General features: G+C 44.2%; 1 protein-coding gene across 1 annotated transcript; it reads right to left on the minus strand.

Annotated features, from left to right (window-relative positions):
- Nucleotides 1-1,076: 1,076 nt before the first annotated feature.
- On the minus strand, nucleotides 1,077-27,746 carry AMFR (autocrine motility factor receptor, E3 ubiquitin protein ligase). Its single transcript, XM_009320820.1, has 13 exons — nucleotides 27,660-27,746; nucleotides 25,615-25,779; nucleotides 23,651-23,803; nucleotides 19,310-19,350; nucleotides 18,372-18,504; nucleotides 17,674-17,807; nucleotides 15,855-15,965; nucleotides 12,641-12,831; nucleotides 11,095-11,198; nucleotides 8,912-9,046; nucleotides 7,767-7,850; nucleotides 2,779-2,963; nucleotides 1,077-1,270 (listed from the first exon to the last, which is right to left on the minus strand). Exons 1-13 carry the CDS (start codon nucleotides 27,720-27,722, stop codon nucleotides 1,120-1,122), a joined length of 1,650 nt encoding a protein of 549 aa, XP_009319095.1. The 5' UTR covers nucleotides 27,723-27,746; the 3' UTR covers nucleotides 1,077-1,119.

Below are 27,746 nucleotides of genomic sequence, written 5' to 3' on the forward strand. Positions count from 1 at the left end.
GCAAGCTAGCATCGGCGGCTCCAAGTGGATCTCGTCTCAGACGTTCTTTAGAAAAACCGGAGGTCAGCAGGTTGGGCTGCAGCCAGCCGAAGGTCCGGCCGCCCCAACTCCTCCGGTCTTTCTGCATAAACTCACGGTGAAGCTGTGGGGTTAAAAAAATAAAAAAAAAAAAAAGGAAATAAAAAGCAAGATACCGGAGCGCGCTCCGTGAAGTCCCGCCCGTGTTGCTCTGGAGTCCAGAGCAGGCCGGTTTTCCTATCGTACTCCCTCGGCTTATGGTAACACTGAACTGCAGGGGCCGTAACCTCGCCGCGCGCCCCCTCGTCTTCACTCGATTCCCCTCAGTCTCTCGCTTGTTTCTGGCCGTAAAAGGCAAAGGACAAATAACGCAGCCCTGGGGAGCGAAGGGAGCCAGGCATCTGCCGGGGCAGAAGGGCCCAGCAACGGCAAACAAACTATTTTATGCTGGAATCGATGCGAATCGGTGCTTCGCTGCCCAATTCATGAATTTGGTTTTTTCTGCGTTACGTAGCTAGACAGTTTCCATCCAGTCTAAGAACCGACTTTCCAGCGACGCCACCCCAGCCCCTCCAGCCGGCCCACGTAACGCCCTTCGCTGTCGGCACGAACAGGGACTGAAGAGCGGGCGCCTGCTCATCTACCGCAGGGTTCGCTGCAAATTTCTCAGCTTTCTTCCCTCTTGGCATAACAGTCCCCGATCTCGAGCCGAACAGGCCAGCGCCCTCCGCGACCCGCGCCCACAAGCTGCTAATTCGGAACACGCTTTCCCCAGCCTCTGCCGCGCAGCCAGCCTAATACCTCACGCCAGCTGCAGAAATCATGCCCGTGGTTTAGAAATTGCCTTTTGTTTGTGGAAGGGATCAACGTCACATAGAAAATATTACAAAAAAGGTTAATTTGTCAGCTGTCCAAACATTATTAGACCACATGCTTTATACAGCAGAGAGGCAGCCAGCTCACTCGGCAGCACAGCTAGCTCAACTCTGAAGAGACACCTTCCTGCTGGTACAGAAAGCGCAGGGTTGGGGGTTTTTTTTTTGTATTTAATGTATTTATTCAACATTGCTCACGAGGAGGAGGAAGGAGGGGCAACGAGCGCTAAGAGTTTTGCTGCATCTGAAGTCTCCGTTCGGCGGCGGCTGCGAGCGTCCTGCGACGCAGGGTGACGGGATCGGCGGATGCTCCCTCAGGCGGGGGAGAGGGCTTCTCCGTGGTCAACTCCTCATCGGAGGTTTTGTTTAAATAACGCCTGCAAGAGGGAAAAGGAAAAGACGGGTGAGCAGAGCCCACCTCATTTTGGCTCTGGAAAATACTTCACCGGCACGTCCACGAAGTAAGGGAGGGTGCAAGGCACGCTGAAAGCGGGAAAATACCTTGATAAAAGCACACACAAGCTATGTACGCAAAAAAAAAAAAAAGAAAAAACCTGTATAACCTACAGGAGACTTGCAGAAGCTCTTAGTTTTGGGGCAAGATCCTCGGGCCCGCGGGAGGGAGCCAGTTCTACAGGCGGGGGCTCCACTCTTAACTCGGAGCAATTCACGGAGACCGCAGGTCAGGCACCGAATCTCTCTGTCCCCCTTATTCCACCACTTCTAAGATGCTGGCAGCGTCCACCACAAGAAGTCACGCCCTGATGATGAGTGAGCCTTTGACAGAAGGGGCACTAGGGCCGCGAAGCGTAAGGTAAGGCAAAAGCACAAGGAAGCAGCTGCCAGAGTTAACATCCCAATGAATTTCTACACTTAGTGACAAAACATGGTAGTCTGCAATTCCACAGCTCTTCAACACGGGAAGGGAACCGGTAAGTCAAAAATACTTTGTCTCTGTAAATGACATTTTGCAAACATAAAGGAAAAATTATTCTAGGAGCAAGCCTCCTTACAGACGAACTCTTAAAAGGTGTCATAGCCCCAGTTATTTCTGTGAAGGCATTTCAGGGTGGGGAAAAAAAAAGAGCGTAGGTAGCCCGATAACACCGCAGGACGCGTAAGTCGGTGTAGTTTTCGTAGACCCTTTCAGTGGTCTCCCTGCGATACAAAGGAAGGGACACCGTTTGTTACAAACGCTGAAGAGTTTTCTCTACACCACTAAGGCACTTTTCCTTCTCTCTTTAATCAGCAACCGGGTGCTAGTGAAGTTCACCGACACGACTGGGACGCAGGTGAAAAAAGTTAAATTCTGCCTATGACGCCTATTACTAGTGGGGCTGAAAGAAACAAAGTTCGTCACTCTCTCTTCGGGGGTGTTGACTTGCTGGTCCTCTGGCGCGCTTTAGTGGTCAGTGGCCACCTGTCAACCCTCGTGCTGCTTTGTGCGTAAGGCGCTGGCTCTGTATTTGGTAAGAGCGGTGCCCGACAGTAACGTCAGCTGTGACAGCGCACGCAGCGCGGGCTGACGCTTACGCCAGGAGGCAAGCCGAAGATTACTAGAGGACTCGGCCCAAGTAATGCGTTCCCGCTTATTACAGGCTCAAACTAACGCCCACTGAAGCTGGAGAAATCATCCCCTGATTTCAAAGAGCTTTGGAACAACCGCTTAGGAAGCTGTGTACACGTTGGGACACGTGACGCTATCTCAGAGTTGGGTTTATCAGCGCCGGTTGTCTTAAACAGCATCCTGAGCCGTAGCAGCTGTATTCATTCCTCTTACTACTTTTTGCATCAACCCAGGCTCTCAGCGGCCATAATTCATTTGAAACCCATCCTGGGGGACTACAACCGAGTGGCCAGGCTGGTGTTTTAGGAAGGAACATACTTTCGAGCTTGCTGCAACAAGTCCTCCTTCCGCTGAACCAACATACGCTGCCTTTCATCAGCTGACTTTGAAAAGCGACTTCCCCTGGCCTCGAAATCTTCTGCTTCGCTAGGCTCCGCTTCCATTTCGCTGAATTCCACCATTTCTTCCAGCCTTGAGTTGAGCTCAAGTGGCACTCTCTCAGTCTAAGAGAAAAGGAAAAGAGTCGTAAGTCTTTGCAAAATTTGCTAACAGGGCTTCTTTGCATCAAGTCAACAAGCTACAAAGAACCGCCGTCTTCTGAGGCGTTGGAAGAAACTAGACTCTCACCTGCTGTACCCAATTCCCTTGGGCTCCTTTGAAAACCCCAGCTAAAATACAGAACAGAGCTATTTCGAAACAACTTCAAAGAGCCTGTATTCTAGAACGCTGTATCTTTTATGCCATGTTTGAAAGAAATCTCAAACATTAATTACTCACAATTAACGCTCTATGAAAATGGGGCATTTGAAATAGTCAGATTTTGCAGCTGACTTGACAAGCAGTGCAACAGTAAAGAGTTTAAAAAGCTGAAATCCATATACCGAGGAAAGAGTAGCAAATATATTTGCAAAGAGGACGCGTGCTTGAGAAGGGAGTTTATGAGGCTTCGGTTCACCGGGTTCTGCAGCACCCAAATTATCGTGTATTCGGGCTGCCGGAGCAAGGCTGGCAACTGTCCCGAGCACGGCGCGTCAATGAAAGCTGCCGCCAGCCCCGCACATAGTACCTCGTCACCCTTGACAGCCCCCCGGCAACACTAACGTGAAAATTGAGCTGATAAATGATGACGCTGGTGAACGAGCATAGGTGAAACAGCGTATCCTGACCACATCCTGTCAGATACCATCAGACCAGCTCCGCGATGGAAAAGCAAGATGTCACTAAGCATAGTCGCGTCAAGAAACAAATCACCTCAATCGCTTACGGGTTCAAGCTTAAGGGTTTAGCCATCATTTGGTATCCCAGAGGATTACTCAAACAAGTAGGATGCATCGGAGAGGTATTAGCCAAATCAGCTCCTACCGCCTAGTTTGGGGCCTTTGGTACCCCCGCCGCAGGAGCCTCGAGAGCCGGTGGCGCGGGCACGGCAGGGGGACCGCTGCCCAGGTCCCAACAGCCCGGACTCGGCAGCGTTACAGCGTGCAACGCAGAGGTTTCAGCAGCTGATGTGCAAAACAAGCTGAGTCATTCCAAAGCCCTGGAGACGTACCGGTAACGCCATCTCCCCGACACAACGTCTTCAGAGAGCGAAAACCAAGACAAATGTCACTTCCCATCAACTAGGTGAACCAAGCGGGAACGCCAGGGCCCAAGCCAGAGCAGTACGAACACTGCAACCTCAAACACAAGCCCATCTTCAGCCTATTTCAGCAAAACCCGTAAATTCCAGTGTGCTGGGGAAGGGCTCCCCTATCTGGCACACTAACGCGCTGGGATAACGCGCTGGGGTCCCGTTGGACCGCCTCAAAGCAATGCCACATCCGAGAGGAGGAAGCGAGAGCTCCACACAACGATCTCACGCATTTTAGCCGGGGCCAGGACAACCTCGGCAGACCCCGAAGAACAGGTACGGAGCAACCCGACTGCTGCTCCCGATTACCACGCAGGCGGACAGGGAAAAGGGAAGCTCTGCTGGGTAAGGCAGCGAGGAGGGCACTCATTAGGGTCGATGTTCAGACAAGATAACTCTCCCCCCCCCCGCCCCCAGGCCATTTGTATCAGAAGATACAAGCTAGCTCACCTAAGCTTTTTTTTTTTCCCTGTAGCATTACAAAGATGCAAAAATCAATACCCAGAGCCCATTCCTATATCTCAGCGCAAGAGTGGTTACCGAGGCGGTTTTAGAGACAAAAATATCAAAACTAATTGCAGTAAAAGTTATGACAAGCCTCAGCATGAGAGCAGATCTCAGACGCAGAAACCTGTACGCTACAGAAACTACTCCCCCTTCAGGCTCCAAGAAAAAAAAGAATTAGTTTCATGAAAGCCATGGGATGCCTCAGAAGTGTCTCTAGCGTCACCAAGGACTTAAGCAATGACAATAAACTGGATCCTCTGTGCGGCGGGGGGGAGCGAGAGTTGCACCAGGCAACCGTCAGCTTTGTAACAACAGCTTACTAGTTAGGTCTGAGCAGTCCTGCCCGATCTCCACCCAGGATTACAGAAACAGACAAACACACACACAAACAATGGTAAAGGATAATCTTTAAATACATTTTAGCACACGAAAATACAAGCTTGCAGAAAGGAGCTATAGCTGCTCAGGGATCTGTTCTCGTAGGGAGTAACAGCAGTCAGAAAAGAGGGGGAGGGAGGGCAAATAGGACAGGGATGGAGAGCGAGGGTGTAGAGCATTACGCGCACTGCCGGGAGCATTAGCATTTCCGTGCGCAACTGGAGAAGAGGATGCGCACAGCATCTTACTGAGCGTACGGGCCAGGACTGTTAGACGCTGTCCATGTTTAGAGCGTTATCTCACAAACCTTTAACACGATTTATACCGTGATGGTGCTCAGAGATGTCTCTCAACTACCCTTACGTTGTGTCAGCACTGACACCCCAAAACCATAAGCTACATTGGAGGGGGGGGCAGAAATCAGTCATTATGTCTATCCTAAGACCTTTGAATTCAAGATAGAATTAAGTCATAATATGACATATAGCACAGAGGAAAACCAACGCTACTCATGAAGAAGGGTGCTTTTATTTGAGCATGTTAGCTCCCCCAAGAAGCATTACTTCCAACAAGCAGAACTCCAATGGGTCTGCCACTTGCCCTTGGAGATCTACAAAGATGCTCAGTGGGTATGTTGATTTAAAAAAAAACAGAGATGGAAAGCTTGTAAAACTTACTCTAAGGCTGCAGCACCAAGCAACTAGAGTTGCCATGGTTTCTCTCAGGGACTGTGTCATAAAGTGTGAAGTTACATCTATCCAGTATTTGGAAATTCAAGTCTCACCCAGAGAAGATGATGATGGCTTCTTATGTCCCTTCCCACCTGCATTTAAAAAGCTTCTTAAAAATCAAGCGCAACCTGCTGAAGTAGCTTGTCTGCTGCTAGACCTTTCCCCACCGACAAGAGTTTGACAGCCTTCAGCAAGATATTCTTCTGGCAAGAAGACAGACAACGTCAACAATACGCCACGTACTCAGTTAAAAACTGAAATCAAAATCAAAGAGACACAAGAGCGACGGGAGTTTCCTGGAGGAAGGACGCCCCTAGGCTCCCAAGTCTTCTCTCCACAACAGAAATACTATCAATAGCAAGGAGGTAAGCAAGCTTGACTCCTAGCCAGATCTCCGTGGCTATGTAACAAGAGCGATCAGCTTGTTTGAAGCCAGCCTAGGTTAACACTAAATGCACAAAGCATTTACGAGGCAGGAGGAGAACAGCAGCAACTGGAGCTTCCACGGCTACCCAGCAGCAGGTTTCTCTCAGTGCGCGGCAGTCTCAGTCTCCCACTTCAGCCTGTGCCTATGAATCCCATTCGGCACAGTAAGTATCTGCGGATAATTACTGTGGATATCTGTGCAGGAAAACCTGCGCAGAGGCCACCAGTTCACCCCACACACACAGCCACCGGCAGCCCCTCTCAGCTGCGGGAGATCCGCGACTGGTCACATATCTCCAGGCTGTCGCTGTGCTATTCTACAAAACAAAAATACATTCTCCATCCAAACCGCCATTCGCTCCAACTAAAACACATCGTTTGAGCAAAGTGCTTAGCTGGCATTCAAAGCAAGACGACGTCGCTATCAGAGAGCACGTGCTCAGTGACATGACGTACGAACACCACTCTCAGGTTTTTCAAGTTCTGTAGAAGGAAGGACAGAGACACGGGTAGCACCGGGCGGGAAGGAAGGTGAACAGCAGCACAATCATTCAAAGCGGGATTTGAAGCCAGTACCAAGCTAAGGAAAACTAGTTACAGACCATTTGTAGAAAGAAAGGTTTTACTCACAAAGAACAGGGAAAATGCCACCAAAACCTTCAAGTTAACCCAAAAAGAGTTGCTAGACCCAGATTAAGATTTTCATTCCTGCAGTTCTGCACCTCCTGCCCCAGGCCCTTACCAAACACCTGTACCGATCCCCACCACCTCTCCTTCAGCCTCAACTGCAGTACCAAACCAAAGGCAAGTTTCTTCTGTCTTGCAACCTGCTAATGAGGGAACTGCCACAGTTCAATTTCAGGTGAGTAACAGGTTGGGTATTTAAGTCATTAAAGGCTGCAGAGCCAGAAAGTCACACACCTCACAAATTCACTCTCTTTCTAAGCCAGCAGAAAGGGAGGTTGATAAAACAGAAACCCTCACGGTTTTGCTACTACAGTCAGGGAAAACAAAACTGGAATGAGGCCTTATTCTACTCGCAGGCTAATTTTTTTTTCTTCCTGCCACATTTCAGCTAGCACATGCTGCTTAATAAAGCCCTTAGTGAAGAACAGTAAAACCCATTATTGTGCTTTATACGTAAAAGGGCTGTTATCTCTTGGTCCTGTTTGTATCCCACTCCATTCACACTAAAGCTCCCCGTGTCTCCAAGTGCTTCCTCCAGAACACAAAAGAATTCTTATACCCAGAAGAGAAATACTACTAATTTTGAGGGAAGTGTCTGGAGCAGTCCAGAATGGGAACAGGAAGAGGAAGGGGAAGAGCAAAGCATCCTGCTCTTCATATTCCACAGATGGGCGTGGGCCTGACCAGACGTGAACAGACACATCAACTTTTTCTGTTCTTTATATCACTTGAGAGCACTTTCCTTCAAGGAGGGAAAAGAAAAGCACACAGATAATTCTTTACAGGAGCACCATGCTGAAGTCTTACTTCAGTTGCCTGACAGCTTTAGTTCTGGTGTGAAATGCAAGGGGGGGCTGCCACCAACCTGACCTGGTACAGAACCAAATGCACTTATCTGTCCATGCAGCTTCTAATTGTGCTTTTTGCCCATTTTTATGCCAAATTACCTGGGTGACAGTTTCAGTGTCCTCCTGATCAGTACCGTGCCGTTCCACAGTGCTGTTCAATGCAGGTCTAATGCTATCTGCACGCTGAAATGCAAACATCACGGGTTTAATACAGTGTGTGAAATGGCAAAACAAAAATGAGTTCTTTGAACACATTCAAACTCTGCCCTCTGCAACGTCATGTGTTATGTTCAATTTAGAAACAGGTTAAGTTAGCAATAAACAGAATGCACTGTGCTTTAAGAGAATTCTCTGTGCTTCCCTGCACACACGCAGACTCCAGATAACAGTACTATCCGATGTGCGCAGAACCAGAATTCAATATTCTTATTAACAGAAACATTGTCCCCAGACTGCTTTACTGAAATCTGCTATCACTAATTAAGAACAAGGCATCATTTTGCCGACTACTTTCTTTGCAGAAAACCTTCCTAAGTGGTACAATTCAATTATCTGTCAGCAGAGAAATCAACTGGAAATGTTCTAAAGGCTCTGCACAAGAGCGGCCGAGAAGAGCTGCTTTAACTGAGCAAATATTTGTCTCTAGTCTAGCTAGGACATTTTCAATATATTTTTGGTACATGACTGAATATACTGCATTTACAGAGATTTACATAAAGAAAAAACAAATCCCGAGGGTTTTTTACTAGAATTTGGCACTATATAAGGTGTTTGAGACTGTATAGGCAAGCACTTCATGCAGCCTGCAGTCCAATCACATCAATAACGGGCAAGCTATAGGGCATGGGTGATAGACTCCGACTTTCCTTCTAAAGAAAATACCCCGTATTACAAAGGGATAAGGCTAAAGCACACCTGAGACCCATCCTAATACGTTCCAAGGCCTTCTTCTAAGGGCCACAGCAAGGAACAGATGCGTATACCTCAATGACACACACACACTCCAATGGAGTCAGATGTTGCAAGGTGGAGATGTAACATAGACTAGACTGCCAAAACTGGTTTGGTGCTTCCGACTGCAACATCTTCACATAGGTAAAATCTGAAGAATAACACTGCATTAAGCTAAGCTGGATTCACCAGTGCTTCAACGTACCTCAACTCCCCTCACTCGTTATTAACAGGCTCCGTTCTGTGGTAAGTAAGAAAGTCAGTCATTTTAGGTGCAGCGTCTTATGACTTACCTGTGTGGGGAAAGGTACCTGGATGCGCCCTTCTAAGATGTTGTCAGTGGTGATCTCAACGGAACGGGTTAGCTGGAGATCCTGTAGAACTAAGTGATAAGGAACCTGAGGGAACATCTCCTGAATCTGATGGGCCTGGAGAAAACAAGGTTTATACGGTCAGTATCAGCAGTACACAGAAATTAGCTGGTAAGTATCTCAGCAGAAAGAGATAAAAGAAAAAAAAAAGAACAGCTCAAAGATGCTGTTTATGATATGATAACCCACACGCAGAAAGAAAAACCAGAGAAAGAAAACCCATGCTGGCATTGGCTTACGGGGCAATATTTTGACTCCATTGAAGCCAACAGCAAAACTGCAACTCCTATAGAGACACCACATGGTCCTTAAAATTTAGGTTCCTGAAGAGTGCTTGTAGATGCACAAAGGCTTCGAAAGCTTCCCAACCCTCTTTTTATGACAGCCTTTTTAATAAAGATCCATACAAAACTCACATGAGTGACTGCAAGTTAGATCAACACTAAAAAAAAAAAAGAAGAAGAAAATTTTTCTTTATCCCAGATGGGTTCCAAAATGGTACTGGTGAGGACAAGTGGAGTAAGTTTTAATAACCTACTCTCTCCAGCCACCCTGCCTACAAACCAGTTTAATAGGGTCTGAAAGCTCAAGTAAGTTAAACTGAGTTGTCAGAACTGTTATTACTGAATTTCAAGTTACTTAAATAATATCTAAATTAAATAGATAAAAGTAAGAGGGCAGACAAATAAGATGCTTTCAGAGTCCAACAGCTACACTTAAATATTAAAATCTATATTTTAACTAATGCTGAAAGTTTGGGGGGGGGAAGGAATGAGAACAACAACAGTAAGAAAAGAAGGGTGGAAGGAGTTTTGGGAGCAAAGCAAAAACTACGCACCAGCTGACAGCGAGTTCAAACACAAGCAACTACAGCAAACCTTAACTCTCCGTTCTACTAACTTGTGACCAAAACAACTGATTTAGCATTTCAGCCTCTGGCCTTTCCCTCGAAATACTTCCCTAGGTTTTTATTCAGTAACACAAAGGAGAATTTCACTTTTTTTCTATTAAAAAATGTGTAACACTTTAATAGTTTGCTAACCTGGACCTTTCCACTAAAGTAGGCATTTTAATGTAAGTTGCTACTGTACTACAGTTGCTACTACACAATGCTAAAAAATCATTACTCATCCTTAACAAAAGCCCGTTTCTGTCACTGTGTCCAGTAGAAGAAAAACTAAACTGACCTTAGATGGAGATTTCCTGCATATTTAACTAGTAAATCATCTGCCAGCACCTTACCGCTCCCTGCCCGCCCTGCCTCAAACCCCCTAAAAATTGTGGCCTTATCCTGTTGAGGCTTAAACAGCAGTGAAGGCTAAGGGAGAGATCTCGCATTCAGAAAATTTCATCACTTCGATGGGATACCTCACTGAACATTCATTAACATGCTATAGCACACAGTAGCTTTAAGAAGTCAAAGGAAACAGCACTTCCCAAACTAAATGAGCTAAGTATGTTTCATGAGGCCATATCCTTCTCTTTTCGTACTACATTAGAGTGTTTACGTATGAAGTCAACAAACCTGGGATTTCATCCTCAACACTCCTATCATCACCATTAATCAGCAAGAGTTGCCTGTGCTACAGAGAGCCCCATCTCACAGTGACAAAACACTCACACAGAAACAGCTCTCTTGGAGCTTAGTGCTATTAAAAATAAATACTAAAAAAAAAAAAATCAAAAGCTATAGACTGGGTTTGATCAGTTACCACTTGACCAACAGCTAAATTCTCCGGTTACAGACTCGCACCCTTTGCTACTGCGAGTTGAGTGTGAAGATAAGTACTGAAAAAAAGCTAAAGAAGTTGCACTAAGCAAGCTGAGAAAAAGTCTGCCTATTTACACAGAAAGTACATGTAATTTTTCTCCCTCATTTACCTACCTCCAGACCTGTTCTTTTATGTTTGCACATTTGAACCAACATATAGCCTTAACTTCACTAAAATAAAGCTTCTCTCACTCAAAAAAAAAAAAGCTTTCATGTAGCATCTAAACACTCTTTTGACTTCCTTCCCCCTTATGTTCTCCATCTACATGTACCTCTTCCCCGTCCCGTAACACAAATAGGAAGGCTGAGGTGCAAACTGTTAAAGCAGTCTTACCATAGCATTAAGCTGGGAGTTGCTGGCTTGTGCAATACCGAGGATGTTTGTAGTATGCATCACTTCTACCGAAAAACTGGGCAGCCAGCTGGCAATTCGAGAGCCTAAGAATAAGAAATCACCACGAAAGTCAAGCAAGAATATGAGGTTCTCAGCCGGTGAAGTACTTCTATGTGTATTTGACGTAAGTCTTTGTATTTCCACAAGGTACATATGGGGAGTTCTGCAGTGCAATCCATCCCTAAGGTCTCCCAAACTTGGAGATGGCTGCAGTAAATTACTGCATCACTGAGAAAATATTACTACAAAGGGACACAGAGTAACCAAACAAAGTGACTGCTGCAATTGTGTGCTTGGGCTCAACAGCGCAGGGCACATGGCCGGCTCCCTCCTCCTTCTGCGTTTCCATTTAAACACACACAGGGTTTGCTCTATGCCACTTCTCCTCCTGTCTCCACAGTAATTTTGCGGGTGTCCAAGCCACAGGAGAGCACTGGGGAGGACAGCTATCAAAAAACAGAGTGGTATTCTAAATATAAATGGCCTTTGGAGACCTAAAGCACCTCAAAAGCGGGAGCCATGCAAGAAGCTATGAGCCAGTCTCAGTGTACCTAGAAATGTCTGACCCTTCTCTGCCCATTATCCTCCTCCCACAGTCTCCAAAGATTGCAAAACCAGCAGAGACGAAGAACGGGTCACTATGTAAGTTTGCAGCATCTCAGCCGCATTATGGGAGCTCCACAAGGACAGAGCCCAAAGCTGAGTATTTGCACTAGTGAAACCTACTGAGAAGCAACAAGACTGCCATCAAAAACCTGGGAAACTGTGGAAGACAAGCACACGCCGATACCAAAACTATTTAAAAAAAAAAAAAATCTGGAAGATAAGCAACAGAAATTGTCTCTTTCAGAACAAGTTTGTCTGCACACACAGAACTCATCATGGTCTGAAATCACATCTGCTCTGTGAGTACTTATAACACACCACTGAAAAAACACATATGTGAAACTGTTCCGGTTACATGATTCCTTCTAAGAATAAGCTTCTGCAGACTTCTGCACCTGATCAAGCATTGCAAGTTCCTTGCAACTTGAGTGGCAAATGGGCTTTTGACAACCTCACATTAGCTAGGGATAGGGGAAAGATGAACTGTTAGACTGCACCACGTAATTTTTTTCCCCTCTGACTGTCACTGATCAACCAGCCACCTGGTAACAAAATAAGACACATGAATTTCCCATTCTGTTGGTCAACACGGCACGCGATGACTAAATGCCAGCATTAAAGCTGCTAACCACAACAAATCAAGGAAAAGGAAGCAGTTGTACAAAATCTTTCAAGAAATCTCTGTAGCTCTGGACAACCTCAGAGACACTTATCTGAGCTCTTGCAAAAGAACTGTAAGAAATATATACGTGTTTGACAAACACAAGTAGAGGCACAGTTTAAATTTCAGTTGAAACATGGACAGAATTCCCTTCTACAGAAGGCTGTTCCCTTCGTTTATTTGGGCAACAGCCTCAGATGTCAAATCTGCTTAGCTCACCATCAAAGTGGAAGAAGTGATTGTGCTGGTTCAAGCGTGGTCTGCCTTCTGCTACTGCCACGGGGACCAGGTTCTCATCCAGATTCTCCCTTTGGTGATCCTCCCTCACATGATGGCTGTCAGTGATATTAAGAGACATTCTGCAGGTGGGGCAAGACGTATCTTGTTCCAGCCAGGACCGCAGACATGAGCTGACAGGAAAACAGTAATATTACGGTGAGCTTGCAGTGTTTTTCCAAGACGTCAGTATCATGAGTACATCAAGCAGCTGTAGCATATTCTGTACAGAACATTGACAAATGCACATGGACTGCTCAGAGATAATTTGTGAGGTATGCTTGATGAGCTCCTGATGACTCTGGCATAGGGCTCTTATATCTTTCAGCGGAAAATACTCAAGTGTTGCTTTTTATAAACAAGCATGCAGATTTATCACAGACTTAAAACACTCTCCAAGTTTGTTGTCCCTCTAGCTCAGAACAAGCAAGTTTTGCCTGGAAGGGGAAACAAAGCATTTCTCTTCTCTCACCATCCCCAACTGAAAAAGGACAAAAACCAACCATATATTTAAAATATACTGACACATTTTCACCACAGTTCTGCCAGTGTGATGTGGCAATGGCACCTCCAAAGTTTTTCGAGTATCTTTTCAAAAATACCAATATCCGAATCACCACCAAAGTGAGCACCACTCTGGGAACTCTCTGAACACATTTATTAATACTAACCAATGCTGTGCCATTACAATGTTTACTTAATTCTGAACATTTGCTGTCTTGCAGAAAGTGAGAAGTGTTTGAAAGGCAGGTTTAAATACTCAGAGCTGTGCCTACTTTTTGATTCAGATGGATATGACCCAATTGCGGTATTTGTTGGCACGTTAAGCCTAATTTTCAGTATGGAAGAACTGAATTTCACAGAACTGAACACAACTCAATACTACAAAATGTACTTCGTGCTTGCAGGGTGGGGTTTTTTCCATCAGGAGCTCTCAAAACACTTTAGAAAGAGAGAGACATACAAAAAAGTCAAGTAAACCTGTTTCCCTAATTGTGTATTTGCAAATGGAGTAAAGGCACAGATCACAGGTTTGGGCTGACAGAGCAAGGAAAACGTCCTAATTGCAGGACTACAGCAAAGTCAAGGATACAAGGACTCTGCACAATTCCTGAAGCTGTAGCATATAGACACATTGCCAAAGTGTTTTCCATCATATTTAAATGGAGGGATACGCAGTGTTCAGAAATTACAGTGATGAGTTTCCCAGAAACAACCAAAGTACAATAAAAATCTACCATCTTCCACCACCTCGGTCATCGGCACAGCCAGCACGTTAGCACTGCCGATGCTGTCCAGCTCCACCTCCATTACTATAGCAAAACCACCCTGCACACAGCAAGCTCAAACCTCTGCTAGAGTTGTACTCAAAAGGTCACTTGTGAACCACCCGGAGTGACGCAAGCTACCACCACGCTGCTGCTCCTCAACGGCTCAACCACCGAGATGCTGGAACGGACACGAACCCCTTTCAGCCTGCATCAGCACCAAGCCCTAAGGGCTTGCAGCAAGCCAGCCGTGGTTATACCCATTTTGTACCGCACAGGCAGAAGGGCTCAGGTCACCTAAAGCACCTCAGTAGAAGGAAGACTAACAACAGGCCAAGGTTGGCAACATCTCTTTTGAAATTGCCTGCTTCCTAAAAGATAAAGGAGAGAGTTTCAACAGAGCCTAAAAGATTCAGACACCTACTCTCATGAAACTTCCTTAATATTTAGGCACAGAGCTGATCTCAGCAATGTGAACCTTCCCTGCCATCTGTCCTTCTACTCCAAATAAATGGCTATGAAAAAAAATCCCATGTAATTGAGAATGGACACAATGTTTAGCCTGTTGGAAAAATCACCAGGCTTTTATGAGGAGAGAAACCATTCTTAGGTTGTAAATAGGGTTATTAATTACATCTGGTTTTATGTGCAAGCATACGTCATCCACTGTAACATGTCTCCTCCCTAAATGCACCGAGGAGGTAAGTGTAACTTAGCTTCAGAAAAAAAACCACAAAAGGATCCTTTTAGACACAGAGAAATCAACTCTCTGAAGAGAAGACCCTGGGCTTCTCAAGTGCTCAGTAGGTGATTAAATATTTATACGATTCAGTAGCATTGGAAGAGGAGTTTCTGCTACAGAGGCACATTATCTCATTAGAGACTTCTTGGAACACAGATAAATATTTATGGCAAGGTTTGTCATAAATGACAACAAATTAGCACACAGATTATAACCTCTGGTTTGACAGTTACCAGAAACGTAAAAAGCTATTTGCAGAAAGTAACTTGCGCATATGACACCACAGGGACAGTTTAACTGACCATGCATGTTAATCACATGGCACTTCAGAAACTCCTGATTCAATCCCCGTATCTCCCTTCATTTTAAGCACAAGCATGAAAACGTAAGCACTGCTACAAAAGATCTAAGAAAAGTCACATCTAGCTCAGCACACTGTCTCCACAAGCATCTGCTACTAGTCACTACTGAGTGAGCGTAAGAAACAGTATATAGAGAGATCCTTTGCCCAAGAGCCTCCCAGTTCCAACTACCAGCTGCTTAGGGACCTCTTCAGCTAATTTGGTTAACCTCTTTTACAGCCCTGATGGACTCATCCCCCCATGAAATCATATAGTCAGACTCAGCCTCCACAACTGCCCCAGAGGACTCATCGCCATGCAAGGATGCACTATGTAAAAGCATTCCCCGTTTTCTCTTTAAAGTTGGTATCTGAAAGGTACTTAGGGATCTAACTCCAATTTTTCTTCCTCACCTGAAAATCGACACACCCTCATGGAAGAGGTGATGCACAGGATAAAGTAAGGGGGAAAAGAGTGTGCTTTACCAAGCGGTTACACAGCAAGGCAGGGTACAGACTCGCAACTGAGATCCCACAACTCAACACTACCTACCCCTTAGCTGACAAGATGCAGACTCTTAGTTTGGGGGAGGAAAAGAATGCACCAGGTGAAACAACTCAGACACGAAGACGACTGAACGTGACTTGAACTTTGTTATTAGAAGCAGACCAAGATGACCCAGGCAGTAAGCATTCACAGCTTTGCTGATAGTTCGTTACTTGTCATCCTGCTGTAACTTTCAGCCATGCCTAAATATCCCTTCCTTTCTACGGTCAGGTGCACCCTCTCCAGCCCCAGAAACGTACTTGTGGAAGAGATGGCCGCAAGGGAGTTTACGTGCGGATTGCATGGAGTCCCAGCAAATGGCACAGTCATCATTATTGACTGCTAGCTCCTCTGGTGTCGCAACTGCAAACCTACAAGGAAGAAAAAGGAAGAGACAGAAGTAATGATTACACCAGCTCAGCATGGCCTCCTGCCTAGAGAATCCCGCACCGAGGAAACCGAAACCTCATCCTCCACGTTAACTTTTCCTTGGGAGAGGTGTGCCAGCAGGTTTCCTATCTTTAGCATAACTCAAACTCACACCGCAAAGGAAGATGCACACACACGTCCCTCCCATGACTTCTTACAGGCACATTTTTTTTTTCCATGTCTTTGCATCCATCCGAGGTTCAAAAAGCTTTGACTTAGTATCTTCCAAGAAGTATGATCATTAGGTTGAGAACCTTAAATTATAACCTGTATGGATTTGGCTTATGTCATTTTTCTAAATGAGTTTTAATAGCTGTACCCATTAAGATGTCTTCTTGGAATCATAAGCATCTATGGCCTGACTAATTTTGGCCTCAGATTTTGCCAACCCCCCTTTGTCTTTGATTTTTTTTTCTTTTTTTAAACTACAGTGCCATGCAAGCACAGCTGCTACATAGTACCCAAACACGGACAATATAGAGATGAGCGATATAACAACATTTCACAGTACTGCTGGTGTGGAATATACCTGAAAAACAACTACACAAATGCAGGGAGCTCGCTGCCACTGGCAGCTTCAGAAGGAAGCTAGAATGTGGTTCTTCCAGAACCATCAGAATGACAAAAACACATCAAGTCACTCAGACAAGAAGTCTGAGACACTTGCACCTCAAGCAGCTTTGTGAGCAGCTTAAAGGGGTTTAGTGGCTGCATCTTACTGAAAACAAACAATGCATTGTAGATGAATTTTATCATGCAGCTCTTAACCTGATATTACAGTCATTAAACGACTTTTCGCAAAGAAAACCTCGGGAATTTCTAGAGAAGTCAGTCTTCTCCATCTGGACTACAGCAGCAGGCATCAGAGCTAGTCAAACCCACTGAAGTCCACAATGAAAACGGTACAGCGATGTACAGAAAAACTCCCTGTTGCTCTTAAAATTATTAAGGACATAGCTGAGTTACGAAAACATTGGGTCAGAAATGCAGTAGTATCTGGCACAATACTAGGTTTCAGCAGGCCTCTCAATTTCTCTATATTGCCTCGCTACAGGTGGATGGACCAAAGTAATCCCAAGGCGCTCTCAGCTCGCCTACAAGTATAGAGTCTGTTTAGAGTTGGCTTCAGGTTTAATAAATACATACTTAAAGCTGAGCAGGTTTTAGTTAATACTTGGTTTCATCTCAGGCAGTAACTGAATAGCATGGCCTAATGAAATTGAGAGCATTTATTTCTATCACAGCCAAAGCTGCTATTTCACAACTGAAACAGGCAGAGCTCTGCAGAGCTTATGTCACCCCACCAGGGTAATATACAAGAGAATACAGGAGAAGAAATACTGGACAGGGGAGTTCACTTGTTGCCAGGAATACGTTACCAGTAATACTGCTATTACAAAAGTCAATCCTACATATCTGTTAAAACCAGAAAGGGTTTTATCTTGTTACAGGGTATCCCCCAGTAACAAATAAAATGGGTAAAAACATACTCTAAGTGTAAAGACTTAAGAGCCAGATTTGCAAGATTGCATCTCTCCGGCTTACACCATGCCATCGTGTATCAAATGAACATAAAAGAACCCCAACTTCTTTATCAGGATCCCCTCTCCAAGACCCACATCAAGATCCCAGAGCGAAAAAAAGGCTCACCTAGCTTCCATGTTTCCGACCACACGCAGGTAGTTCTTGTGCCGCCGAATTCTTCGTTGAACCTCATGAAACAGGTAGCGCAGCTGCATAAAAATCACCAGGCTCGCCATTGACAACCAGATATTGCCAAACAGCTTTGGAAAAAAACAGAACGGTGATTAGAAACAAACACCACGGGAAACAAGAGGCCGCCACAAGAAACTGCAGCAGGTCTTAAGAGAAAAAGAAATCAAGAAACCAGCACTGGAGAATTTTTCTTTTGTTGAGACCGTTCAGACTAACCACACACGTTCACAGGTATTACTACGCCTTACATCTGCAGATACAACTTGAGCAGCACAGCATTTATAGTGAGGATAAACTGTATTCAGTCCTGTTCAGCTTAACGTCCCCTGCTGCCAATGAAAATAATTCAGTCTGATATTACTCAATAACAAAGCTAATTAAACACCTATTAAACAGATAATTACACAGTCATTAATGCTCCATAACAAAGTTATTTGTGAGGACTCCAATTACACAGGAGGAAAGAACGCCAGAACCCCCCGCACTATATTTTCCTCTTTATTTAAATAACTTCTCTGTAATATTTGGTTCCTAAAATAAGCAAAGCAAAAAAATACATAAAATATGTATACCCAGTAGCCTTTATTTTAAGGCCAGTCTATCTGCTCAACATTATGTCCAGTATTTCATACCAGCATGTGAATATGATGCATCAAGTCCAGTGAAAGCAAGGTTAGCTCCATGACAAAATCTGTGTAGTAGACATAAGTGCCTTTGCCCTCCCACGTTCCTTCATGGTTGAGATCCCAGAGATGAATTACGTATCTGCAAGAGCAGGGAAATTACCATTATTCTATCTTTTTTGTTAAATAGCATCTCTAGCATTCAAACTATTTTATCCATTTTCAAACAACCTTGGATATGGATTCTTTGCCCTTCCAAAGCCCCGTGCCCACACTGTGTGCTTTCCTGAGGGACTTTTTTTTTTTTTTTAATGTTCCTGGTTTCAAACAGCAACATTTTAAAAAGGCAAAAAGCAATCAACGCTTAGCCCACACTGGCATTACAGATACCATCAGCTGACGGAGAAGGTGTAGCATTTGCTAAAAACTCTTGCATGTACTAAAAGCCAATCTTGGGATTAGAGTAACTACAGACCCACATTTTCAGCACATGAGGTGTTTCTCAGGTGAGGCATTACAGCTTGGTGACAGACCTGAAATGCCAATAGTGACCTGGACAAAGAGGTTCTGTGCTACACGTCATGTCCTACATATGCATACACATGTGCATTACAGATACACAGGCATGCTACTTTTTCAAAGCAAAAGTTCTAGAGATTAAGATCTTAAAAGAAACCCAGCAGGATGACATTAAGTAGCATATATCAACCCTCATACAGCAGCACCAATCCATTTTAATCCATGCCTCAAGCTATTAGCACCCTCTAAAGTTATCCATGCATTGCAGAATTCATGCTTAAAAATAGTACAGACTAAAGTTAACCACCTTTGCCCATCTCCAAACATGCATTTGCAATTCAATAAGGTAATTATATACACCTCCTAAATCAACGTGCTATATGCACTACCTTCTGGAACAACCATCCTGCAAAACATAAGCTACTTACCGTAAAATCACATGAGCAGTTCTGACTGTCACAAGCAGAGACTGCAAAAGAGGGGGGGGGGGAAGGTATGTTAGCAACATTCTGGCAGGGACAGTGGTACTGAGGCAGGAGCTAAAGGGCTATAACACAAAATGCATTTATTACAGCTTAACAAGTTCCCGTGAACCAACAGTCACTATAGAGGACTCTGTGCACAACATACCTGTGACAAACATGAAGCTTATACATAAATATGGAAGAAATTGTTCTCAGACACGCAATGCTCATGGAGCAGCCACTAGCGTCACTGTTGTTAAGTATCACTTTTCCCCCCACTACGCAGGACATACTATCTTTTTCGATTCTTATCACTCAGTGAGTGTTGAGACCACAATCCCACCAACTACCTTCAGGTGGAGGTAGCACCCCTCTCCTTATCCCACTGCTCAAGAAAAATCTGAAGAACCAAATAGTAGCAGGAATTTGAGGAAGAACCATGGAAGCGCTTTCAAATAATTCTTCCCCTTTGCTGAGATGTGAACGCTGCGAAAGTAACTTCTCTCTTTAATCATACTTACCTCTCTAGGCTAAGTACAGAGAAAAAAACCTGAGTATATCAGAAAGCATAAGCAGATCAGAAGTATAAAGACAAGGTCTGTTTCCAGAATACCTAACCACATTTCCTCGGGCTCTTATCATCTAAGAAACGTGGCCCCATCACCTCTCTCTCACCTGTCAGTCCCTTGGTTGTATCTTCCCAGTGAAAGAAAATGGGACAGGACGAACCCCCTTCAGAGACTGCCCACACTACCCTGTAGTTAGCAGGGGCCAGCTGACACCAAGATGCAGGGGATTTATAATGAGCAACTGAAACCATTCCTGTAAGACTGGTCTGATGGCATGCCTTCAGCGTAAGTACTAAAAACAGTACAGAAGAACTATCAAAACCACTAACTTCCCAATACAGCAATAAAACAGTTGGTTTGAATAATTTTTTCCATTTGTAAAAAGCATTCTTAAAATGCTTCGATGCATACTGAATCCTTAGTAATATCCAAAATATCTGCCAACTGTTTACTAGCTGGCTTCAAAGTAAGTGTTCCTGTGACTATTTAAACACCAGTGCAATCTTTTATCCAAATAAGGGCTTCAGGATAAGACGCACTCGTCATTCAAATAACACCAAAAAAGTCAAGAAGGTAACAGCAAGTCATCTAGCATGGTGTTCTGTCCTCATCACAAACACCTTTCATAAAAAAGTTAGATTAGCACGCAAGCTGCTCCTGCGAGGCACGTTAGGAGACCCTCTTCTGTCTCCGGTTACCCCGTGTGTGCGCACCAGAAAGAGACTACACCTTGTTCACACGAGGTTTTTGGCTATGGAGAAACTTTGAGCAGACCACAGAGAAAAACTAAATGTGTCCAAATGTGTCCAAATTCTAACCATGCCAGTTGGTGAAGCAGAACGATTACCTGAGCTACCGGAGGGATATGCCATCGAGCACAAACTTGTGTCAAAACCAGTACATGTGGCATAAAGTCTCCAATAAGGAAGACCTCTGTCAGGTAGAAATCTGAAGAGTCTAATCCTCACAACTTTCAAGAAGTTAACGTTGCCAAGACACGATTTATACTGGTTAGTGCCGAGGCAGCAAGAGCATCAAAATTAAAAGGACAAGCTAGTGCAGATTTGGTCAAGGCGCTGGCCTCTGCTTCCTCCACTGTTTCCAGAAACGCATTTCACGAGAAACACTTTGCAGAAAGTACAACATTGCATCACAAGTTACACAACTCCGTAAGCTGAGGTTCTAAATGTACAGCAGGACATTTACAGTACCAACACCTCAAGAGCTCTTGCTCTGCCCCGCTACACACACGCTTCTCCCCCAGGGACTCCGTGATACTGGCAGATACTAGTCATGCAGACTAGCACACGACTGGAAGGCACTCAAACACTAAGATAATGGATGCGGCATAAGCAGCTATACAGGAAAATCTACCAGAATTGTACCTTACAGATAATAAGATTTGAATATCACTATCATTATACGGCCTCAGCTGAGATGGATGAAACAGGATCAGAGGACGGCTGCTATAGGAACAGAGTAATTCCTTTTTACAACAAAAAAGGTGCAAATATAGACTGGACATTACTTGCTAAACAAATATTCTCGAATACCATACATAAAGGCAAAAAACCTTAACGTTTACTCAAAAATACAGACTGTCTTTATTCAACCTTCTCTGGGCATTTGCACATTTCACATCCATCCTTTGCCGGAAAGAAAATGCTGACTAACAACACAGAACAAGGGGAAGCCTAGCTAAAATCCGAGAAAAACATCCATATTGCTTTACTGAAAACCCTGAGGCATCAAGCTAAATCAATGTTTGCGGAGTCAGGAGAGAGATGAATAGCTTAATGTAACTTAATGTAATTAAATACACACTAATGGAATACACACAGTGTCCCTCTCGAACAGCATCACACAAGCCACCACCAGGAAAACATTTTAGTCTGCAAGATTTAATGCTTTTTGCTGAGAGCCCGAGGACTGCCACGAGGTGTCACTGCTAGTACCTGTACAGAAAGAAACCTAAATGTTTTATTCCACTCACAGGAGTGCTGGGTATTAAAGTCAAGGAAACTACTCATGGTCACCCAACCCATATAGGGCATATTTAAAAGGTTCAGGAAAGGGCAAGATATTAGACAATCTCATATGAGGAAAGATTAAACAGGCTAGAATTCTTTTGCTCGGAAGAAAAGTCAGAAGGGGAACGGGAGAAAGGTCTATAAAATAACAACTGGTGTGAACAAGAGTAAACAGGGAATGATTCTTTGTGGTTTTTCACCATAAATGTATTAGATGATAGCAAGGGACATTATCAGGCAGAAGATTCAAAAGAGCTCTTTTGTGTACACAAAGCCGAGTTAAATGTGGAATTTGTTGCCTTTGGATATTGCGGAGGCCAAAGTATAAATGAGTTCAATAAACGATCGGACAACTTTCCAGAGCCCATCTGAGGCTATCAAACCCAACAGGCTTGTGCAACCCTCGGCTCAGGAACGTCCTCAAACGCCAGCTGCTGCAAGCGAGGGTAGGAGACCCTTTCCTGTACGTTCCCCACAAACCTCCCCCGCTGTCCACCAGCAGCACGGCAAGCTGCGTGGATCCATGGCTTGGCTGAGGACCATACACTTACGCTGGCTGAGCCACTCCTTTGTTAATAAGCAGACAGAACAGCTCCCACTGAAATGTATAGCTGAGCCCCATCCTGCAACCCAAAACACGTACACCACCACACGGTGCAGCGCTAAGGAGGCGACACTTCGGCACTGTTACACTCCCTGATAAACCTACCCCACACTGGTACGAGTCTGATCCTTCTGCCAAGCCAAGATAAGAGGCACAACATCAACGAGACCCCACCTATTAGAGACAGTGACAAATCTTCCATACCCTTCCACCGTGTCATTACAACTCTGGCCTTGCATAGTCACGTATTTCGGGAAAAGTAAATGGACTTATTAAATAACTGAACTGTGGTGTGACCAGCATCATATTCTCCTACTATCAGCTGACTGTTTTCTTTCCTCCTCACTAACTCCAGGTATGAATTCAAGATAGGAGAAGAAAAATAAACCATACGTGCTACTTGTTATCTGAACTAAGGACGTGCTAATACAACTTACTTGCAATTACACTGGTTACCTCCCCTTTGTTTAAGATTATCACTTCGTCAGGCAGAGAGCAACAACCCACCATAACATCAAAAACATACTGATGTTCGCTCCACAAACATGTTGTTGTTTACTCCACACTGCAATCGGTTCAGGAGTGCACAAACACGAGTTGCTCATCTCAGCTGAGATGCATCTCTGCACGAACATAAACAAATCCCATGAGTGTGCCTTAAGGAAAGGATGTTAGTCTCATTCCTTTTTGGGAGAAATGAAATAGAAAATACAACCTCAAAGACACAGGCTGAGGTGCACATTACACTTTCATACACACTCTCTCCCTCTCTCTAGTGGCCATTTCAACTAACTCTTCTTACAATGTTCATGAAGCACAACCATTATTTTTTCACAGGCTGCCATTTGATTTCAGCATCATCTTACGGATTTATGCTCTCATTCTCTTCTTCAGACAAAGATTTTTTGCAGGCTTAAACTCTAAAGAGAGAAAGCATGCAGATCTGGCAACTACTCTAAAACAGGGGAGGGCGTGTTTGCATCTTCAGAGTTTCTTCCTTGTGGGAAACTAAAAGAAAACCCACCGCGTGCCAAGCAAGATACCCCCAAGCGAGGGGTGAAAATCAAAGCAGAAACCACGACACGTACGAAGGAAGTCTCACCTCCGCTGCCATGAAAGCCAAGGTGTGCATGCCATGGGTGTAGCCAATAATACCACAGACGACTGCTAATCCACAGCAGGACAGGAGCATGGCTATGAGCAGGGTCAGGACTCTGATGTGGCTGCTCATGGGCGTGGTAGGAGAAAAGGAAAGCTGCAACACAAATACATAAATACATAACAGGTTTAAAGGAGTACTTCATCCACCCTGCTTTCCATAGTCACCTCACCAGGCAAGTCCTCATTCAGGAAAACCTTTTGCTTTCCAGAATAAAACCGATTTCATGACCTCAACCACGCAACGTAGTAATAAATGACGCAGAAAAAAGCTAAAACCACACACCACCCCAAAGTCTCATTCATCTCGTTGTCATTTACATTCACCAGGCTTTTAAAGCCAGAAGGGATCATTACGATTATTTAATCCAACGTTTAGATCACCTGTGCAAGAAAACCACGGACGCTTTCTCACACGGTAATTTCTGCATCAAATCCACAGCATCTGCTTAGGATGAACATGCGTTTTAGAAAGACACTTAACCTTAACATACAGTCTTTGAGCAATGAGAATAACCGTTCTGCCAATTTTCCACCTTACAGCTGATCTGAATTTGCCCAGCTTTATCTTCCAGCCTCTAGTTCTTCCAACATCATTTTCTTCTGGAAGAAAGAGACATCTCCCAAAAAAATCTGACTTGCAGCTAGAGACTGCTGGACAGAGTCTACTGAAAACAGCCGTCTCATTCAATAGCATGCATAGCATATTAATTCTCTAAGCTACCTTGACGGTAGGCTACACCTAGGCTGTCTAAATCAAAGACGACCCAAGAGGCAAAGTATTTAGATGGTCCATCCCCTTATGTTCAGGGCAGGAAGGGGAAGAACAGGACAAGGAAAGAAGGAGTTGCCCAAAGCTTCACTCTGGTCTGATTGATGAAGTTGACTCCCACGTTTTGTTTTTAAATTGGTTCTTTCTTCCTTGTTTATATCTGGTTCAGTTCCACATCCCCCTGCGTTTGCAAGGCAGATCACACAAATACCATTTGTCCAAGTAAAGAATTAAGATACATGCTTTGAATGCAGAAGGAATATAACAAGGATTTCTTCCCACGTGAGCTTTGTTCTTTCACAGCTTTCTGAACAGCACTAAAAATACCAGATGACTGCCTTGTTCACTTCTGTCTCAATTTTCCTAACCCCAACCAATCTAGTTTCAAGCTTAGTGCTTAGCTACTTGCGAATTAACAGGCCTTACTGGATATTATATAAAAAAAAAAAAAAATTGCAAAGCACAGAGCTACCAAAAGGAAATTCATGGATTCAATTCAGTTCAAACTTTTATTCCAGGACAGAGGAGCCGAGGAAAATGCATGTCCGTTATAGGTGTTTAAAGGGCAAGATTTACTGCTCAAATTCCAGTTCCTTCTTCCTTGCCTAGCCTTCAGTTTCTGCATCTCTACTGAATTTATTCTTGGTATTAACAGAACCTGGGATGTAGCTTACGGAGAAAGTTGCACTGTATTTTGTAAAGACACTGGCAGTCACCGCTTGGTAGATGTAAATGAGCTTGAAACCTGAGCACAGACTCCTCAGAAACAGGCTTCGTGGACCAATCCTAAAGGGCACCAATCGAAGGGATGTTCTGTTGTCAAGATTTCTTCACTAAGGAGAGCTCTGAAGACATCTCATGGCGTTATGTAATAGTAATTACAGGGCACATATAAGGAGCAATTTATCAAAGAAAATAAGTATCTTCAGCTCCATTTGTCTCATGGGAAAACTGAAGGAGTAAGATTGACATCGCACTTTAAAGCAAGTATTCGAAGCTACTGGGAGGTGCACGTGTTCAGCACCGCAGGGTGGGGAAAAGGTCTAAACGATCTGTTTGTAACCTATCACGAGCCAGTGCCCAAACCAGAAACAGAATTTGCATGTCCCAAAAGACAGCCCTTAATCAAAACTTACATATTCAAAGCGATCCTTGCAGAGCTGAACCATAAGATGAAGAAACACAAGTCCAGAGAACCAGAGGCACCACATCACCACTTCTTCCACTGTCTGAACATTCAGCACACCAAAAATGAAGATGAACTTGTAGAAAATGAAGTTCCAGAATTTATCCTTGAGATGCTGTAAAGGAAGATATTTGGTTACTGTAGGAAAAGCACTGACAATCCACACGCAGGGGAGAGGAGGAGGGAAAAAGAGAAAGAAAAAAAAAGATGGAAGTAGAAATGCGACAATACATTGGCAAAAGCCTGCTGCATACACATCTTGCATAGTATTTGTTACCCTTACTGAATTAAAAACGTATGAGAAATATTAGCGGCCCTTAGTGTCTATCTCGTCTTTTGCACCACCGCAGCATAACTGTGCAACACAGCGCACAACGTAGCTTCCTGCCGTTCTTCTGAAACGGTGCTTAGCACAAACCAAGTCTGATTCCAGTTTGATTCTCCACCCCCAAGCAGCACAGCTACCGGGCCGCAAACACAAAGCCCTCTTTGCTAGAAGAACTGCCACGGTTAGTTATACAAGATGCCCAAATAGCCTAGCACCTCGCTTCCAAAAACCTGTCAAAAAGTAGAGATGATTAAATGTCTGTTTAGATGACAACGTCTGTTCTTAAAAAGCACAATGCCTACAGTGGAGAATGAGATGGATGAGCAATGAAAAAAAAAAAATTATTCCCACGCACGTGCAGTACGAAAGAAACAATATGATGGTCTCAAGCAGCAGATAGCAAGCCAGCTTGTTGGGGATAAAAAAAATTTATGAAGTAAAATGTTTTGTTAAAGAACACGATGAAATCACCAGGAGTTTAGTTAAGACGGGCCCAGATTTCCTTCATGATGCTCGCCAATATTAATAACCAGCTTTCCTTTACATGAGAACTGAAGCATACTCCCACTGTCCAAACGCAAATGGATCCACACTGTTACTGCTTTTCACTTCAGTTTTTAAGAGGGTAGAGAACAAGCTGGAAATTATCACTGGTTAAAATTCCACATCCACAAGTCAACACGGTCTGAGAAGGAAATCTGGCCCAATGCAGTTTCATAGTGCCTTGTTTTTAATACCCCTCGCTCAGAGGCTCTACGGGGTGTGAATCACAAATACAATAGGCTTTGAGAGACCCATGGCTATTAATGAAGCTTTATGTGCCTCAGTTCTGCATGTCAGAAACCATCATGGCCCAATTTCTCCTAAAGAACTGCATTTACACACTTTTTTTTTTTTAAATACGTGAACACACTTCAAACCGCTGCTACTGCATTTACACAGAGCAACTTATGCATTTGCCTTTCTTTCTGAAAAAAATATACAGATACTATTCAAACTACCGCTGCTACTTTTACCTTCTGCAGGATCCCGTTTTTAAAAAGCCTGGGCTTTAATGGGTCCCTTGCTGAATTTTAAAAAACGTTTTAAAAACATCCAAGAGCAGGACTAAACAGCCTGAGTTTTCAGCCCTGCTTACCTCCTTTCTCTGGGCGTATGCCTGCCAACTCCTTCTTAAACCCGAGGGCAGATAAACCATCCACTCGGCGTAGGAGGATGGAAAGCACTTCTCCAGCAGTCAGGGCACAAAACAAGGTACGAAAGGGAACTCAAGAGTGCCAGTGCTGATGACTGACTACGAAACGCAACGGAGAAATGCTGCCAAGCGCAAACTGAATAGAGAACACCGCATGTTGTACGTATTCTGAAATGAGGTGCACTTGTAAGAAACCTGACAAAGTGCATTAAGGAAGCAGGATTTTCAAGTTGACCATGGGCTTATAAAACAGAATAGGAACCGTGAAAAAGAAAAGTTCCCTTCAGAAAGAAACTGGAAGCTTGTGGCTGTGGATATACCAGCTAACCAAATGGTAAGATTTAAGTTTACACTGTTCTAAAATTTACTTTTCTTGTGTACTCTCAGCAATTCCGTATAGAAAACCACACCAGTCGTACACCAAGAAATTATGAAAGACGACAATATCCAAGGCAACGCACTGCTGTCTTACCTGCCTCTCACTGACACGGAGAGGACCGAACACCATACACTGGATTAGCTTAGCAACCAACATCAGAAAACAGCAGGCAGTGTTCAC

Source organism: Pygoscelis adeliae, unplaced genomic scaffold (assembly GCF_000699105.1).
Source record: "Pygoscelis adeliae isolate BGI_AS28 unplaced genomic scaffold, ASM69910v1 Scaffold63, whole genome shotgun sequence".
In the NCBI taxonomy this organism is placed as follows: Eukaryota; Metazoa; Chordata; class Aves; order Sphenisciformes; family Spheniscidae; genus Pygoscelis; species Pygoscelis adeliae.

Coding starts and splice junctions, on each gene's coding strand:
- AMFR (XM_009320820.1), bottom strand. CDS start 27,722: ATGTTGGTTGCTAAGCTAATCCAGTGTATGGTGTTCGGTCCTCTCCGT. Junction 19,351..23,650: donor TGGCTTTCATGGCAGCGGAG/GTGAGACTTCCT, acceptor CCTCTTTTGCAG/TCTCTGCTTGTGACAGTCAG. Junction 18,505..19,309: donor ACTGCTCATGTGATTTTACG/GTAAGTAGCTTA, acceptor CTGCTCTTGCAG/ATACGTAATTCATCTCTGGG.